General features: G+C 53.9%; 2 protein-coding genes across 3 annotated transcripts; one reads left to right on the top strand and one right to left on the bottom strand.

Annotated features, from left to right (window-relative positions):
- The first annotated feature begins 2,590 nt into the window (after positions 1–2,590).
- BEST2 (bestrophin 2) lies at positions 2,591–10,298 on the top strand. Of its 2 annotated transcripts, none has more exons than XM_035285898.3 (10): positions 2,591–2,749; positions 3,428–3,630; positions 4,464–4,558; positions 5,432–5,665; positions 5,757–5,911; positions 6,257–6,334; positions 6,491–6,643; positions 6,731–6,811; positions 7,012–7,166; positions 9,485–10,298. In XM_035285898.3, exons 2-10 carry the CDS (start codon positions 3,479–3,481, stop codon positions 9,909–9,911), a joined length of 1,530 nt encoding a protein of 509 aa, XP_035141789.1. In that variant the 5' UTR covers positions 2,591–2,749; positions 3,428–3,478; the 3' UTR covers positions 9,912–10,298. The 2 variants fall into 2 exon arrangements, with proteins under 2 accessions (XP_035141789.1, XP_035141790.1); XM_035285899.3 differs by having other exon boundaries at positions 3,471–3,630.
- A 5,023-nt stretch (positions 10,299–15,321) lies between these two features.
- Positions 15,322–16,633, bottom strand: LOC100398454 (tubulin-specific chaperone C). The gene has a single exon (XM_008987364.5). The coding sequence runs from the start codon at positions 16,602–16,604 to the stop codon at positions 15,564–15,566; it is 1,041 nt and encodes a 346-aa protein (XP_008985612.1). The 5' UTR covers positions 16,605–16,633; the 3' UTR covers positions 15,322–15,563.
- Between the last annotated feature and the right edge of the window lie 1,091 nt (positions 16,634–17,724).

Raw genomic sequence — 17,724 nt, forward strand, 5'->3', positions numbered from 1 at the left:
GTGGCATGTGTAAAACACACACAATGGTACAGCCGGCTTCATGCCAAACTGCCAGGATCCAAATCCCAGCTGTGCTATGAACAAGATGAGATGTGACATCGGAGCCTCAGTTTCCCTACTTGGGTAGTAAACTGACTGACTTAGTATGCCTGTAAAGATTCCATGAGATGAAACACACAAGGCATTTATACCAGCACCAGGCAGGAAACCCCAAGAAATGTTTGTTATTTTTCCTTGTCACAATTAGTAAGCCTGTCAACTAGCCCAGGAAACCTGCCCCCAGCCCCTGCGGGAGTTCAGCTGTCGGAAGTGTGTGGGGCTGCGGGTCAGCTTCGGGAGGGAGGATGAAAAGGAGGAGCCGGCTTTAGTGAATGCAAGACACTTCCTAGGGAGTGGGGGCTGCTGATCTGTGACTGAGCTCCTCAGCACCCAACCCGCCACCTCCTTGCCAGCTTCCGCAGCTGACGGCACAGCACCGCCCCAGCTTCCCCCTCGCCCCCATTTATGGGCTGCCGGGCAGCTGGACAGCGAAGGTGCAGGTCGGAGAGTGGCCAGCCCAGGCTGGTTCCTAATTACCCTGGGCAGGGTGAACATCTGCCAGTCTGGGAACACAGTGTCCTGTCCTGGCCTGCCAAGCTTGGGACCTCGGGTGGAGCTGTGCAGAATGCACAAGGGGCTCCTGAGCACTCTAGGATGCCTGTCCCAGGGTTTTACCTCTGAGCCTCTGCCCCTCCCACACCAATCTGTGTGTGAATGTCCTCCAAGCTGGGCAATGGAGGGGAAGAGGGTATCATTTGTACCAGGCTGGGAGTGCCCCCTTTACAGGTGTGTTTGTGAAGAACGAACATCTGCCATGAATCCATGCCAAATTCGGGACAATGTTTTGTGTCCCCAAGGTCGTGTGTTCGTGGCAACGCTGAGAGTGTCTGGGACCTGTGTGTATGGGCCTGGGCTTGCCGCTGGGAGGGAACATTGGGGAGGGGGTTGCCTTCACACATTGATGGGCAAATGCTGGTGAATTTCACTAGCAGTGACAGCTAGGGGTTCCTTGAGAGAATGTTCGCTGTTGTGTGTGTCTTTGCTAGATTAGGGAACCTCAGGGACCACCAGAGCCCCATTCTGATCCTGGGATTGTGTATCGCTGTGCTGAGGAAGGGGCTTTTGCATTTGGGGTGTGATCATGGGTGCATCTTTGCACAGGGGAACTCGGGAATAAAACCTCATCGTAGCCGGGTGCAGTGGCTCACACCTGTAATCCCAGCACTTTGGAAGGCCGAGGTGGGTGGATCAGGAGGTCAAGAGATAGAGACCATCCTGGTCAACATGGTGAAACCCCGTCTCTACTAAAAATACAAAAAATTAGCTGGGCACGGTGGTGCGTGCCTGTAGTCCCAGCTACTTGGGAGGCTGAGGCAGGAGAATTGCTTGAACCCAGGAGGCGGAGGTTGCAGTGAGCAGAGATCGCGCCATTGCACTCCAGCCTGGGTAACAAGAGTGAAACTCCATCTCAAAAAAAAAAAAAAAAAAAAAACCAACTTCGCTGCAATGGTGTAAGACTGCGTGTGAAGGCATTCTGCGGTCTGGGTGGGGTCGGCACTTGGCTGGTTGTGTGGGTGTCTTTGTTACATGGTGTGATCATGAGGGAATCAGACTGTTGGGAGCACTGCATATGAGAGCAGAGGCTGCTATGTCAGAGTTCACCTGCCTTATACATGCGTGATGGGGAGGTCAAGGTAGGTGGTCTTGTGTGACTCCAGAAGCCTCTGTGACAGTGTGTACTGCCCCTCTGGGTCACTATAGTTATGTGAGGCTTTTTGGTTTTTCTTTTTTTTTGAGACGGAGTTTCACTTGTTACCCAGGCTGGAGTGCAATGGCGCGATCTCGGCTCACCACAACCTCCGCCTCCTGGGTTCAGGCAATTCTCCTGCCTCAGCCTCCTGAGTAGCTGGGATTACAGGCACGCACCACTATGCCCAGCTAATTTTTTGTATTTTTAGTAGAGATGGGGTTTCACCATGTTGGTCAGGATGGTCTCGATCTCTTGACCTGGTGATCCACCCGCCTCAGCCTCCCAAAGTGCTGGGATTACAGGCGTGAGCCACCGCGCCCGGCCGGCTTTTTGGTTTTTCAAGAGAGATGGGGACTCTCACTATGTTGCCCAGGCTGGTCTTGAACTCCTGACTCTGATGATCCTCCCACCTACGCCTACCAAAGTGCTAAGATTACAAGTGTGAGCCATGTTGCCTGGCTGAGGCTGTCTTCAGAGCAGCTGGGTTTGTGTCTGGGACTTCAGAGCAGCTGGGTTTGTGTCTGGGACTATGATGTGTGTTTCTATGTGCATCTCTGTGACATTGTGGGATTACAGGTGACTGTGGAGTGACCCAGCCTCACTGAGCTCTGTGTGTGTGTGTGTGTGTGTGTGTGTGTGTGTGTGTGTGTGTCTGGGACTGGGAAAAAGACCATCCCTGCCTCCTCCCCCAACCTCTGGGTTCCAGATCCCTAGGACCTGCCAGTGAGTGACTGGGAGGGAAACAGGGAGGGGCAAGGGAGGACGAGGCAGATATCTCCCCCAGTGCCAGGTAACAAACTTGTGGAACTTCAAACAAAAGTTCTGAAGCTGCAGCCCAGCCGAGAGAGGAGGACCAGGAAGGGGCGGCACGCCCACTCCCCAGCCCCACCCAACACCGAAGCCACCCGCCCATTCCATCCCTGTCACGGTGTGTCCCTGTACCGGCCACCTTCAACACAGGTGAGATGAGCCCAGGCTTGGGGCAATAGGGGGCCCTGAGGGAATAGGGAACTTGCGGGCAGGAATGCATCCGGAGTCCTCTGGGGCCCGGGAGTAGAGGGCTTGGAAGGCTGGAGAGAGGAAATATCAAGGTGGATCCGGGAGGAAAAGGGAGTCGGGGAAGCCAGGGGCGTTCAGCGGACGGTGGACAAGCTGGGGTATGGGGGCTAGGGGACCCGGAGTTTAGGGACAGGGCTTCAGAGGGAGCTCAGGGAGTGGTCAAGACCGGGAGCTGGGGAAGTAGAGAAAGGGGAGCCAGAAATTGGGGCTGAGGGAGAAAATTTGGGTGAGGTAGAGTCTTGAGAACCTAGAAACTCAGGCTCTGGGGACTCTCGGACTGGAGGATGCTATAGGTGGCCTCTAGGTGAAGGGGATTGGTCAGGGGGTGACTTGGGAGCTGACCGCATGGACTTAAGGGTCTTGGTGGTGGGGGATGGCAGGTACAGAGCCTGGCGCCAGGAGTCCAGGGAAGGACACAGCCTGAGACTAGGATCAGGGAGGGGCACTGGGGGCTGGACTGGGACTGGGTACAGCTGGGAGAAGGCAACTCAAGCAAGGGTCAGGACTGGGGCCGGCCGGCCGGAACATGGGTGAGGTCGCTGTGCTGTTCTTCCCGCACTTCTCCACCCCTACCCTCAGCCACCACTGGGGCCACCCACTCTCCCTTGGCCACACCTGCCAGGTGCCACGATGACCGTCACCTACACAGCTCGAGTGGCAAATGCCCGCTTCGGGGGCTTCTCCCAGCTGCTGCTGCTGTGGCGTGGGAGCATCTACAAACTCCTGTGGCGAGAGCTGCTCTGCTTCCTTGGGTTCTACATGGCACTGAGTGCCGCCTACCGGTGAGGCTGCCCCGGGGTGCTCCTGTTCTAGGGGAGGGGGGCAGCTATCATATATATAATATATAATAAATATATATAATATATATTGGTTTTTTTTAGCCTTCTCTGCACTATATATAATATGTATATATATATTTTTGAGATAAAGTCTCACACTGCCACCTGGGCCGGAGTACCATGGCAGGATCTCGGCTCACTGCAACCTCCACCTCCTGGGTTCAAGTGATTCTCCTGCCTCAGCCTCCCGAGTAGCTGAGATTACAGGCGCCTGCCTGCCACCACACCCGGTTAATTTTTTGTAGTTTTAGTGGAGACAGGGTTTCACCATGTTGGTCAGGCTGGTCTCTAACTCCTGACCTCGTGATTCTCGCTCCTCAGCCTCCTAAAGTGCTGAGATTACAGGCCTGAGCCACCGCACCCAGTATATATTTTTAATTGAGATGAAGTCTCACTCTGTCACTCAGGCTGGAGTGCAGTGGCACAATCTCGGCTCACTGCAACCTCTGCCTCCCGGTTCAAGCAATTCTCCTGCCTCAGCTTCCTCCCGAGTAGCTGGGATTACAGATGCCAGCCACCATGTCTGGCTAATTTTTTTGTTTTTTTAGTAGAGATGGAGTTTCACCATGTTGGGCAGGCTGGCCTTGAACTTCTGATGTCAAGTGATCCTCCTGCCTCGGCTTCCCAAAGTGCTGGGATTACAGGCATTAGCCACTGTGCCTGGCTGGGGGCAGCTATTATAAGAGGAGGTCAGGGAGAGGGGTACAGCAAGAGAGATCTGAAGCTGGGAACAGAGTCGCCCCTGTGACCTGTGACCCTTCTTCTTTACCCTGCAGCTTTGTGCTGAAGGAAGGGCAGAAGCGCTACTTTGAGAAGCTTGTCATTTACTGCGACCAGTATGCCAGCCTCATTCCTGTCTCCTTCGTGCTTGGTGCGGTCCAGCCCCCAAGTCCCCCGTTCCTATGTCCCTGAGAAACCCATTTCCATTCATGCCTTTTGAGGAGACCCCATTCCTGCCCCTCTGAGACTCTCTCCTCAAATCCTACCCCCCCCCGCACCCCTCTAGTTTTGGATCCACCCACGCCATGAAGATGCCAGATGTGGCCCCACACATCTGAGACCTGGGGTGTCACCTAGGTCACAGTGCCCCCTGAGGTGCCTCCAGGAGAGCTCCATCTCACCCATAGGCTTATTTCTGGTCACCCTGGGGATTCTCACAGTGTCTGTTGTGGGGGGACAACCCTCTAACCCTCCAGGGACCCCATAGGACTCCATCTTCTCAATTCCAGCCTGCGGGCATTTCTCTGACAAGCCCTGGTCCCCCAGTGACCACATGTGACCCCAGCCTGCCCAAAGCTCCCTGATGTAGACCCTGTCCCCAACCCCTTCAGAAGTTCCTGACTCAGGGGCTGGGTGTGGCTATTGTGACAAGCCTGACCAGGTGTCCCTGATGTACACCCCCACAAACCAGGCCCCCCTCTCCTTGTTTTAGGTTCCTACACCCTCACAGCAAGCGACAGTCTGTCCACATGCCCCTAACATGGGTTCTGTGTCTCTGTCCCCATACTGGGATCCCAATGCCACATCCGAGGTGACTCCCAAGTAGCCAGTGACCCAAAGGGCTGCTCTGGCCTTTCTGATTTCAGGGCTGGACCCCCAAGTTCCCAGCCCAAGCTGGTCAGGTTGGCGAGCCCACTCAGGTTTCCCTGATGCAACCCCTATGTTGCCCCTTCTCCCACAATCTGGGTGCCCAAACCCCTGGCCCTGGTGTCCCCACTGAGCCCCCTTCTGCGCTCCCCTGCAGGTTTTTACGTGACGCTGGTGGTGCACCGCTGGTGGAACCAGTACCTATGCATGCCGCTGCCCGACGCGCTCATGTGTGTGGTGGCGGGCACCGTGCACGGACGCGACGAGCGCGGCCGCCTCTACCGGCGCACACTCATGCGCTACGCAGGGCTCTCGGCAGTGCTCATCCTGCGCTCCGTCAGCACCGCGGTGTTCAAGCGCTTCCCCACCATAGACCACGTGGTGGAGGCGGGTGAGTCCCCGGCCAGAGGCAGCGAGGGGATCGGGCAAGGACTGGGTGGAGGAGGGCGAGGGGCGAGCTATCCCTGACCTCGTTCCTCCAGGGTTTATGACCCGCGAGGAGCGCAAGAAGTTCGAAAACCTGAACTCGTCCTACAACAAGTACTGGGTGCCGTGCGTCTGGTTCTCCAACCTGGCGGCGCAGGCGCGGCGCGAGGGCCGAATCCGCGACAACAGCGCCCTTAAGCTGCTGCTCGAGGTGGGCCCACTGGGAGGTCATTCATGTAGAATACCAGGGAAATTGTACCCCTGGAGCTGTATCAACGGCGGCCCGCCGCGCACCCTGACGAGGCCGATTTCAAGCACTTTTACCAGGTGCACACTTACCTCCATGGGCAGATTCCAACGCCCTCAGGAGCAGCCCCTGGGTGCATGGTCCCTTACCCCAGGTGCACATATACCACAAAATACCCTCCCTAGAACCCCCAAAGCACATTCCCAGTTCCCACCAGGTGACGACCCACCTCCAACCCAGACACCCACACTCAATATCCCTGTGTGAGCTCACCATTCAGGCCACCTCATGACCTGTATCCACCCCCAGGAGCTGAATGTGTTTCGGGGCAAATGTGGAATGCTATTTCACTACGACTGGATTAGCGTACCCCTCGTCTACACCCAGGTAACCCCATCAACCTCTGTTGATATTCGATGTCAGTGGCTCTGGTGCATGATTTCAAGGAGAAACTGAGAGTTAGCTAAGGCCCCCGTCATAATGGTGCCCAATCCTAGCCTTAGCCCTCAATGACCGCCCTGAGCCCTGCCCCGCACTGCCCAGGTGGTGACCATCGCACTGTACAGCTACTTCCTGGCTTGCCTCATTGGTCGCCAATTCCTGGACCCAGCTCAGGGTTACAAAGACCATGACCTAGACCTGTGTGTGCCCATCTTCACCCTACTGCAATTTTTCTTCTACGCCGGCTGGCTCAAGGTAGGTGGATGCTCCAGACTGGAATTTCATGGGTGGCGCGGGCACGGGGTTCCCAAGCTTCCACCTAACTTCTCCCTCTCCACTCAGGTAGCTGAGCAGCTCATCAACCCCTTCGGAGAAGATGACGATGACTTTGAGACCAACTTTCTGATCGACCGAAACTTCCAGGTGAGACTCAGGATCCAGCTGAGACCCAGGCTCCAGGTGAGACCATTCCAGAATGCCCAACAGGGTCCTGGTCCCAGGCCTGCCAAGTCTCACCCTGGACCATTCTTCCCTCTGTGGTCCCCACCCACCCAGAGGGGTTCACCCTGTGGTCCCGGTGCACTGCCCTACCCCTACTTTACCTTGCGTGTTTGCACTCACAGGTGTCCATGCTGGCAGTGGACGAGATGTACGACGACCTGGCCGTGCTGGAGAAGGACTTGTACTGGGACTCTGCGGAGGCTCGCGCCCCCTACACGGTGGCTACGGTCTGCCAGCTGCGGCAGCCGTCCTTCCAGGGCTCCACCTTCGACATCACGTGAGCTAGTGGGGGAGGTGGGCAGGGCTGCCTGGGGCAGGGCTTAAGGCTCTGCAGGACGCATCTGATTGAAAAGATTAAGGGGGCCTGGTGTGGTGGCTCACACCTGTAATCCCAGCACTTTGGGAGGCAGAGGTGGGTGGATCACCTGAGGTCGGGAGTTCGAGGCCAGCCTGACCAACATGGAGAAACCCCCGTCTCTACTATAAACACAAAATTAGCCAGGTGTGGTGGCACATGCCTGTAATTCCAGATACTCTGGAGGCTGAGGCAGGAGACTCAATTGAACCCGGGAGGCAGAGGCTGCAGTGAGCCGAGATCCTGCCATTGAACTGCAGCCTGGGCAACAAGATCAAAACTCCATCTCAAAAAAAAAAAAAAAATTAAGGGGACTCAACTCTAGAGATGGGGATAAGAGCAAAATTCTCAGAACTGTGATAAGGGCAGAGGCAAAGGTAGGAGTGAGGGTACAGAGTCAAGGTCTGAGACCGGGCCCCTGAGTGGGAACAGACCTAAGGGCTCAGGTTATCCAGGATCGGAGGAGTCACACATGCAAAGGAGATGAGGGCTGAGGCCAGGAGCAGTTGCTCAATGCCTGTAATCCCAGTACTTTGGGAGGCCAAGGTGGAAGCATTGAGCGAGCCCAGGAGTTCAGACCAGCTTGGGCAACATAATGAGACCCCCATCTCTACTAAAAATAAAACATTAGCCAAGCGTGGTGGTGTGCACCTGTAGTCCCAGCTATTTAGGAGGCTGAGGTGAGAGGATCGCTTGAGCCCAGGAGTGCGAGGCTGCAGTGAGCCATAATGACATCACTGAACTCCAGCCCAGGCAACAGAGAAAGAGCCTGTCTCTAAAAAAATAAAAATAAAGGCCAGGGGCTGTTGTTCAGGCCTGTAATCCCAGGTGTGGGAGTGATCAAGGCGAGTGTATCACTTGAGGTCAGGAATTCGAGACCAGCCTAACCAACATGGTGAAAACCCATCTCTAACAAAAACAAAATTAGCCGGGTTTGGTGGCGCAAGCCTGCAATCCCAGCTACTCAGGAGGCTGAGGCAGGAGAATCACTAAACCTGGGAGGCAGAGGTTGCAGTGAGCTAAGATCATGCTGTTGCACTCCATCCTGGCCAACAAGAATAAAACTCCATTTCAAAAAATAAAAATCAGCTGGGGGCAGTGGCTCACTCCTGTAATCCTCAGCACTTTGGGAGGCCGAGGAGGGCAGATTTTTTTTTTGAAACGGACTCGGCTGGGCCCGGTGGCTCAAGACTGTAATCCCAGCACTTTGGGAGGCCGAGGTGGGTGGATCACGAAGTCAAGAAATCGAGACCATCCTGGTCAACATGGTGAAACCCCGTCTCTACTAAAAATACAAAAAATTAGCTTGGCATGGTGGCGCATGCCTGTAATCCCAGCTTCTCAGGAGGCTGAGGCAGAAGAATTGCTTGAACCCAGGAGGTGGAGGTTGTGGTGAGCCAAGATCGCGCCATTGCACTCCAGCCTGGGTAACAAGAGCGAACCTCCGTCTTAAAAAAAAAGAAAAAAGAAACGGAGTCTTGCTCTGTCGCCCAGGCTGGAGTGCAATGGAGTGGTCTCGGCTCACTGCAACCTCTGCCTCTCGGGTTCAAGCGTTTCTCCTGCCCCAGCCTCCTAAGTAGATGGAATTACAAGTGCCTACCACCTTACCGGCTAATTTCTGTATATATATATATATTTTTTGAAACGGAGTTTCGCTCTTGTTATCCAGGCTGGAGTGCAATGATGCGATCTCGGCTCACTGCAACCTCTGCCTCCTGGGTTCAGGCAATTCTCCTGCCTCAGCCTCCTGAGTAGCTGGGATTACAGGCGCGCACCACCATGCCCAGCTAATTTTTTGTATTTTTAGTAGAGATGGGGTTTCACCATGTTGACCAGGATGGTCGCGATCTCCTGACCTCGTGATCCACCCGCCTCAGCCTCCCAAAGTGCTAGGATTATAGGCGTGAGCCACCGCGCCCGGCCCAATTTCTGTATTTTTAGTAGAGACAAGGTTTCACTATGTTGGTCAGGCTGGTCTCGAACTCCTGACCTCGTGATCCGCCCACCTAGGCCTCCCAAAGTGCTGGGATTACAGGTGTGAGTCACTGTACTCGGCCTGAGATCTAAGTTTAAGTGGAAACAGAGGGTGAGGCCAGGCTCTGGGTTTAGGAGCTAAAGTCTTTGGGGATAAGTGGGACAAAGGGGTGAGTGGAGTCAGGGAAATCTGAACGCCCGGGACCCCGCTCTGTCAACAAGAAGCGAGGCCGCAGCTCTGGCCCACCCCACTGTCGGTCCCGCAGGCTGGCCAAAGAAGACATGCAGTTCCAGCGGCTGGACGGCTTGGATGGGCCGGTTGGCGAGGCGCCTGGCGACTTCCTGCAGCGCCTTCTGCCGGCGGGCGCGGGCATGGCCGGGGGAGGCCCGCTGGGCCGGCGCCTGTCCTTTCTGCTCCGCAAGAACAGCTGCGTGTCGGAGGCGTCTACCGGGGCCAGCTGCTCATGCGCGGTTGTCCCTGAAGGCGCGGCTCCGGAGTGCAGCTGCGGTGACCCGCCGCTCGACCCCGGCCTGCCGGATCCCGAGCCCCCGCCCCCTGCGGGTCCTGAACCGCTTGTCTTCATCCCTGGGCCTGCTGAGCCCTTTACCACCGTGACCGTGCCCGGGCCCCGGGGTCCGGCGCCACCCTGGCTGCCCAGCCCTATTGGCGAGGAGGAGGAGAATCTGGCCTGAAATCTAAGAGCCCAGCCTCCTAAGGACAGGGAACCAGGTCCCTGCAGGGCACACAGGCAGGAGTCCAGGTCTGCATAAGCCTCGTGTGTACCCTCGTCAAGTCCACCTGCACTTTTGACCAGTTCTCGCAGCACGCTGGGGTTTGGCATTGTGCTGGGGCGGGGGTTCTTCCAGACTCTTGGACCAGCCCACCCTGACCACCAGCCCTCCTTCCCAACCCCCACTGCCTGAGAGGTCTCCATCATTGTCCTGCCTGAATTCTTTCCTTCAAGTGGGGAAGTGAGTGACTACCTCATGGAACTGTCCTGAGGATGAAATGGAAGAATGACATTAACGCATTTGGTATACAGTAGGTGCTCAATAAATTGCTAGTGGTTTTTGCTCAAACGTTGTTAGTCTGATTTCTCCTGCCAGGCATTATGCCAAGTAAGATTTGGGAGTTCTTACAGTTTTCTTCTTTTTCTTCTTTCTCCTCCTTCTCTCTTTCCTCCTCCTCCTCCTCCACCACAACCACCAAGCCCAGCTTATTCTAGGTTTGTTTTTTCCTTTGAGACAGAGTTTCACTTCGCCACCCAGGCTGAAGTGCAGTGGCACAATCTTGGCTCACTGCAACCTCCACCTCCAGGTTCAAGTGATTCTCATGCCTCAGCCTCCCGAGTAACAGGGACAACAGGTGCACACCACCACGCCTGGCTAACTTTCTGTATTTTTAGTAGAGACGGGGTCTCACCTCTTCCAGCTTTTATGATGGTGCCCTGCTTACTTCTTCCCAAGCTCTGCTCTCTGAAAATACCCGCATCAGTGCCCTGGCATTACTCATTAATGAGCCAGCCACTGTCCCAGGATCATGGCTGCTTCTTACCCCAAGCCTCTGCATTCTCAGGCCCTCAGGGCTTCAGGTCTTACTAATGTAATCACATGAACTCCTGATGACTCCTGAATATAAAAGTCCAGCCAAGGAAGTGAGCTGTGATCTCACCACTGCACTCCAGCCTGAGCAGCACAGCAAGACCCTGTCTCAAAAAAAAAAAAAGCCCTGCTGTGGTGGGGCTAATGCCTGTAATCCCAGCCGAGAGGCAGAGATAGGTGGATCATTTGAGGTCAGGAGTTCGAGACAGGCCTGGCCAACATAGTGAAACACCATCTCTACTAAAATACAAAATTAGCTGGGTGTGGTGGCACATGTCTGTAATCCCAGATACTCGGGAGGCCAAGGCAGGAGAATTACTTGAATCCGGGAGGTGGAGGTTGCAGTGAGCTGAGATTGTGCCACTACACTCCAGCCTGGTCAACAGAGTGAGACCCCATCTAAAGAAGAAAAGAAAGGCTGGGTGCGGTGGCTCATGCCTGTAATCCCAGCACTTTGTGAGGCTGAGGCGGGTGGATCACGAGGTCAGGAGATTGAGACCATACTCAGGAGGCTGAGGCAGGAGAATTGCTTGAATCTGGGAGGCAGAGGTTACAATGAGCCAAGATTTCACCACTGCACTCCAGCCTGGAGACAGAGCAAGACTCCATCTCAAAAAAAAAAAAAAAAAAAAAAAAAAAAAAAAAAAAAAACACCTCAAAAAGAAAAAAAATAAAAGGAAAGGAAAAGAAAGAAGAAATCCAGCCAGGATCCCTGTTCTAACTGTAGACCCAGAAAGCCACTGCCTCTTAGAAGTCTCCTTGCAGAAATCTCTCAGGCACTTCAAACCTAACACACTTGAAATCCAGCTCCTAATCAACTCCCCAGTCTGCCCAACCCTGTGTGTTAGCTGTGTCCTTCCAGGTAATGAGGTCAAAAGTAGTCATGTGGATTTCTCTTCCTGTCACAGGCCATCACATCAACCCAGTGGCCACACCAACCCAGCAGCAAATCCTATCAGCTTTGCCTTTATTATTTTTTATTTTTGAGATGGAGTTTCGCTCTTGTCACCCAGGCTGGAGTGCAATGGAGCAATCAGCCCACTGCAACCCTTGCCTCCCGGATTCAAGTGATTCTCCTGCTTCAGCCTCCCAAGTAGCTGGGATTACAGGTGCCTACCAATACACCCAGTTAATTTTTGTATTTTTAGTAGAGATGGGGTTTCATCATGTTGGCCAAAGTGCTGGGATTACAGGTGTGAGCCACCGCACCCTGCCAGCCTTACCATTAAATCGTATCTAGAATCCAACCATTTCTCACTCCAGGGCTCCCAACCTGGCCAGAACCCTCACTATCACCCACCCACCCACATGGTCTACCAACCGGGTCTTGCCCCTCTGGCCCTGGCATCCTAAGCCTGTTTCTCTCAGAGTGGCCACCAGAGAGCGCCTATGAACACCCGAGTCAGGTCACATCCCTCCTTTGCTTAGAATCTTCCAAGGTTCCCACTACACTTAAAAAAAAAAACCCAGTCTTTTTTTTCTTTTTTTTTTTAAAGATGGGGTTTCACCATGTTGGTCGGGCTGATCTCGAACTCCTGACCTCAGGTGATCTGCCCGCCTTGGCTTCCAAAGTGCTTGGATTACAGGCGTGAGCCACCACACCTGGAGAAACCCAGTCTTAAAAAAAAAAAAAGTTAAAGTACTCCCTGCAGCCCACAAATCCCTGAATCCCCACCCTCATCTGCTTTCTCATTCACTCCACTCCACTATGGCCCCTGCTGTTCCTCGGGTACACCAAGCAAGCTCTCAAACTGTTCTGCCTGGATCTTTCCCAGATACCTACATGGCCTCTTCCTCAGGTCTCTCCTTCACTGATGTCACTTCTTTGATGAGGCCTCCTTTTCTGGCTTTTTTTTTTGGAGATGGAGTCTCGCTCTGTTGCCCAGGCTGCAGTGCAGTGGGACAATCACAGCTCTCTGCAGCCTCCACCTCCCAGGTTCAAGCAATCCTCCCACCTGAGGCTCCTGAGTAGCTAGAACCACAGTTTACCACCATGCCTAGCTAATTTTTTGTTTTCGTTTTTAGTAGAGATGGGGTTTCTTCATGTTGGCCAGGCTGGTCTCAAACTCCCAACCTCAGGTAATCCACCCACCTCGGCCTTCCAAAGTCCTGGGATTACAGGCATGAGCCACCCCACTGGCCCTAATTTTTTTTATTTTTGTACAGACGAGGTCTCAGTATGTTGCCCATGCTGGTCTGGAACTCCTGTGCTTAAGACATACTTCCACCTCATTCCCAAAATGCTGTGATTACAGGTTTTGGCCATGATGCCCAGCCTCTGGCCTTTTATTATAAATTGCCAACTCCCAGGTCTACCACTTCTATCCCCATCACTTATTGCAGCTTTATTTTCCTCTGTGGCACTTCTTCTCACATCAAGCTTTTGTTTTATCTACTTTAATGTCTGCCTGTCTTTATTATAACCCTCAGCTTCATGAAGGCAGGCATTTTTTTTTTGAGACGGAGTTTTGCTGTTCTTACCCAGACTGGAGTGCAGTGGCACAATCTCGGCTCACCGCAACCTCCGCCCCCTGGGTTCAAGCAATTCTCCTGCCTCAGCCTCCCGAATAGCTGGGACTACAGGCGCGCACCACTCTGCCCAGCTAATTTTTGTATTTTTAGTAGAGACGGGGGTTTCATCTCGTTGACCAGGATGGTCTCAATCTCTTGACCTCGTGATCCACCCACCTCGACCTCCCAAAGTGCTGGGATTATAGGCGTGAGCCACCGCGCCCGGCCGAAGGCAGGCATTTTTGTCTAAAACAGGAGTGCAGTGGCTTGATCTCTACTCACTACAGCCTCCACCTCTCTGGGTCAAGCCATTCTCCCACCTTAGCCTTCCTTTTATGAGACGAAGTCTTGCTCTGCTGCCCAGGCTGGAGTGCAGTGGAGCAGTCTCAGCTCACTGCAACCTCTGCCTCCCAGGTTTAAGCAATTCTCCTGCCTCAGTCTCCCAAGTAGCTGGGATTACAGGCATTTGCCACCATGCTCGGCTAAATATTTTTGTATTTTTAGTAGACATGGGGTTTCACCACATTGGCCAGGCTGTTCTCAAACTTCTGACCTTGTGATCCACCTGCCCCAGCCTCCTGAAGTGCTGGGATTACAGGTGTGAACCACCACGCCTAGCCTGCCTTCTTTTTTTTCTTTCTAAAATAAAGTTTCGCTCTTTTTGCCCAGACTGGAGTGCAATGGTGTGGTCTCCACTCAGTGCAACCTCTGCCTCCCAAGTTCAGGTGATTCTACTGCCTGACTTCCCAAGTAGCTGGGATTATAGACGCGCACCACCACGCCCGCCTAAATTTGTATTTAGCCTGCCTCAAACTGCCAAAGTGTTGGGATTACAGGTGTGAGCCACTGAGCCTGACACCCCCCCCTTTTTTTTTTTTGGAATGCAGTGGTATAATCTCAGCTCACTGCAACCTCCACCTCCCAGGTTCAAGTGATTCTCCTGCCTCACCCTCCAGAGTGCTAGGATTACAGATGCCTGCCACCATGCCTGATTAACTTTTAATATTTTTAGTAGAGACAGGTTTTCACCATGTTGGCCAGGCTGGTCTTAAACTCCTGACCTCAGGTGATCCATCTGCCTTGGCCTCCCAAAGTGCTTGGATTACAGGCGTGAGCCACTGTGTCCAGCCACACCTTAGCCTCCTGAGTAGCGGGAACCATAGGCGCATGCCAGCTAATTTTTGTTTTTGGTGGAGATGGGGTCTCACTATGTTGCCCAGGCTGGTTTTGAACTTCTGGGCTCAAGTGATCCACCCACCCTGGCCCTCCAAAGTGCTGGGATCACAAGAGTGAACCACCACACCTGGCCTGTCTAAAGCTTCTTCAAAAACCAGTACATGGCCTGGCACGGTGGCTCATGCTTGTAATGTCAGCACTTTGGGAAGCCGAGGTGGACAAACCATTGAGGTCAGGAGTTCAAGACCACCTTGGCCAACATGGTGAAACCCTGTTTCTACTAAAAATATAAAAATTAGCCAGGTGTGGTGACATGTGCTTGTGGTCCCAGCTATTTGGGAGGCTGAAGCAGGAGAATCACTTCAACCTGGGAAGCAGAGGTTGCAGTGAGCTGCGATTGTGCCACTGTAGTCCAGCCTGGGTGACAGAGGGAGAGTCCGTTTCAAAACAACAATAGCAACAGCAACCAAAAAAGAAAAACTGCCAAGCCAGGTGTGGTGGCTAACGCCTGTAATTCCAGTACTTTGGGAGACTGAGGCAGGCAGATCACAAGGTAAGGAGTTCTAGACCAGCCTGGCCAACATGGTGAAACCTGTCTATATTAAAGATACAAAAACTAGCTGGGCATGGGCGCATGCCTGTAATCCCAGCTACTCGGGAGGCTGAGGCAGAATTACTCGAACATGGGAGGCAGAGGCCCCAGTGAGCTGAGACTGCACCACTGCACTCCAGAGCAAGACTGTCTCAAAAAAAAAAAAAAAAAAAGAAAAGAAATTACCACAATTCACAAACACACAAATGAGATCCTCACCTATTTCTAGATGGTGTTATTAGTCACTTATACTTTAGTAAGAATACAAGCCAAGCTTTTTTTTTTTTTTTAGTGTTACACCTGTTAATAATTTAATGGAAATTACAAGTAGGAGCCTATTACAATCTCAAGCCTTAAAATACCGAAAACATACACAGTGTGACAATAAGCAAACTTCGAGACGCAATAAGGGGAAAGTCCAACGTGGAAAGTACTTGGTCGGAGTGAAGAGGAGCGACTACTGCTTAGTCCCACTGGATACTTCGCTCCTCTTCAGGAAGGACACTCCAGTTTGGGGAGGCCATATCCCGGGCCAGCCAGTTAAAGTCGTCAACATCGTTCCAGCTATTTTTGCTCCTATCTAAACCAGAGCGCTCGAAGTCCTTATCGATCTCCGGGTAGCTCCAGGTGTAAGGGGCGAACTGGATCCCACTGCAGTCCTCCACGATGGCCCTGCTAGTCACCTGCAGGAAGATGCGAGTGTCTTTCGTACTGTGTATGCGGAGCTGCTGGCAGGCTACGGCCAGCACGCAGTCACTGCAGTCCTCCAGGAAAACAGAGGTGGACACCGGACCGCAGAGCAGCTTGCAGCCGTGGGCCTTGGATAGCCGCAGGGTGTTGGGATTTCCATACAGTTTGACTGTGCAGTTGCTCAGTTCGGTCAAAAGGACGTCGCGTTGGTGCAACTCGCTGGCTCTCTTCTCCAAGACTTGGGACTCCAGGTTGGAGAAACCGCAGACCCAGCTGGAGCCGAAGTCTCCCTCCGCCTTCTGGGGCAGCGGGGAGTCCTGGATGCTTTCAGCTGCCGGGGGGATGCCAGGAGCCGCGCCGACTCTGGTACACGAAGCAGCATCCTTTCTCCGGGTCTTGAAAGCGAAACGCTTCTTGGGCTGCAGCTCCTGACGCCGCTCGGCCAGGGCCGCCTGAAGCCGCACCAGCGCCTCTTGTCTCTGCCGCAGGTCGTAAGCGGTTAGAAACAAAACCGAGTCGTTGAGAAGTTTCTGCAGCCCCTGGAGCCGAGAGGCCACCTCCTCCAGCCGCTCAACCGACTCCGTGCCCTCCAAAAGCTCTTCCACGGCCGCCCGCTCCCGAGCAAAGGCGGCGGTGAAAAAGTTGCGGTTCTCCTCCTCTACCTCTTGGTTTTGCCGCTTTTGTTTCCGTCTTTCCACTTCCAGCTGCCGCTCTTGTTCGCGTCTCTGAAGCCGCTCAGGCACCAGGCTCAGGTCCCTCTGGGACTCCATGTCCCGAGTCCTGACAGCAGCAGCGGAGCAACCAGCAGACTCCATCTCGACTTAAAGCTTCCTCTCTCCTGCCTGCCTTCCTCCGGGCGCGCTCTCCGTGAGGCCTCCCACCAACGCACCCGGTGATTGGCCTAACATGGTGACGTCATACCCCTGTCCTTATTGTCTTCGCCTATTGGTGCCTCTGGGTTGGCCGGGGCGGGGAGACGGGCCGTGACCGACTGACAAGGCGGGGTGGGAAGACAAAGGTCCTAGTGGATGGGTGGGGTGGGAGGCAGGCGGGGGAAGCTTTTTTCCCTCTTAAAGGGGCAGGACCTATATCCGGGATAGTGGGGTGAGTTGCAGCAGCGGCAGCTGCACATGTGGGTTTATAAGAACAAGGTTAGAAACTCGCAGGCCTCTCCTCCCCCCAGCTCCTCCCTACTACCCCCTTACAGGCCGGAGATGCGCTACTGGGGGTGTGGGTGGGAGGGATGAGTGCGTGTGGTGGGATGGGGGGACAGGTAGTGGTGAGAAAGATGGGGGGGAATATTGCATCGCCCGGCCCGCGCCGGAGGAAGCAGCAGCTGGAACAGCTGGCTAGGGAACCGACTGCATGCCTCCGGTTTTTTCTTTTTCCTTCCACCACCCCTTCTTCCCCCAACCCATTTCTGCCGCCCCGTAGCACTCATCCTTCCCTTCCCCCCTCCCCCCATCCACTGCCGTTCGGCGCGGCCTGGGGGCTCCTGGATCCCCGCAGGAAGTTACTGGGGTGGGAAAAGGGAAGGGGCCAAGCCAAGCTTTTTTCTTTCTTTCTTTTTTTGAGATGAAATCTTGTTCTGTTGCCCAGGCTGGAGTACAATGGCATGATCTCAGCTCACTGTAACCTCCGGACCTCCCCTCTGACCTCAGCCTCCTGAGTAGCTGGGATTATAGGCATGCACCACCATGCTCTGCTAATTTTTGTATTTTTAGTAGAGCAGGGGTTTCGCCATGTTGGCCAGGCTAGTCTTTTTTTTTTTTAACCTATTTCACTCAATATATGTATTTTTAACCTGTTTAACCAGGCTAGTCTTTAACACCTGACCTCAAGTGATCCACCTGCCTCAGCCTCCCATAGTGCTGGGATTACAGTCGTGAGCCACCATGCCCAGCCAAATCAAGCTTTTCTTAAAAGCAATGGGCT

The sequence above is a fragment of the Callithrix jacchus genome, chromosome 22 (assembly GCF_049354715.1).
Source record: "Callithrix jacchus isolate 240 chromosome 22, calJac240_pri, whole genome shotgun sequence".
Taxonomy (NCBI): domain Eukaryota; kingdom Metazoa; phylum Chordata; class Mammalia; order Primates; family Cebidae; genus Callithrix; species Callithrix jacchus.

Bases quoted from the DNA above. Each gene is read 5' to 3' on its own strand.
- BEST2 (XM_035285898.3), top strand. From the start codon at position 3,479: ATGACCGTCACCTACACAGCTCGAGTGGCAAATGCCCGCTTCGGGGGC. The intron at 4,559-5,431 runs GTGCGGTCCAGC...GCTCCCCTGCAG, and splicing joins TCCTGTCTCCTTCGTGCTTG to GTTTTTACGTGACGCTGGTG. The intron at 7,167-9,484 runs GTGAGCTAGTGG...TCGGTCCCGCAG, and splicing joins GGCTCCACCTTCGACATCAC to GCTGGCCAAAGAAGACATGC.
- LOC100398454 (XM_008987364.5), bottom strand. From the start codon at position 16,604: ATGGAGTCTGCTGGTTGCTCCGCTGCTGCTGTCAGGACTCGGGACATG.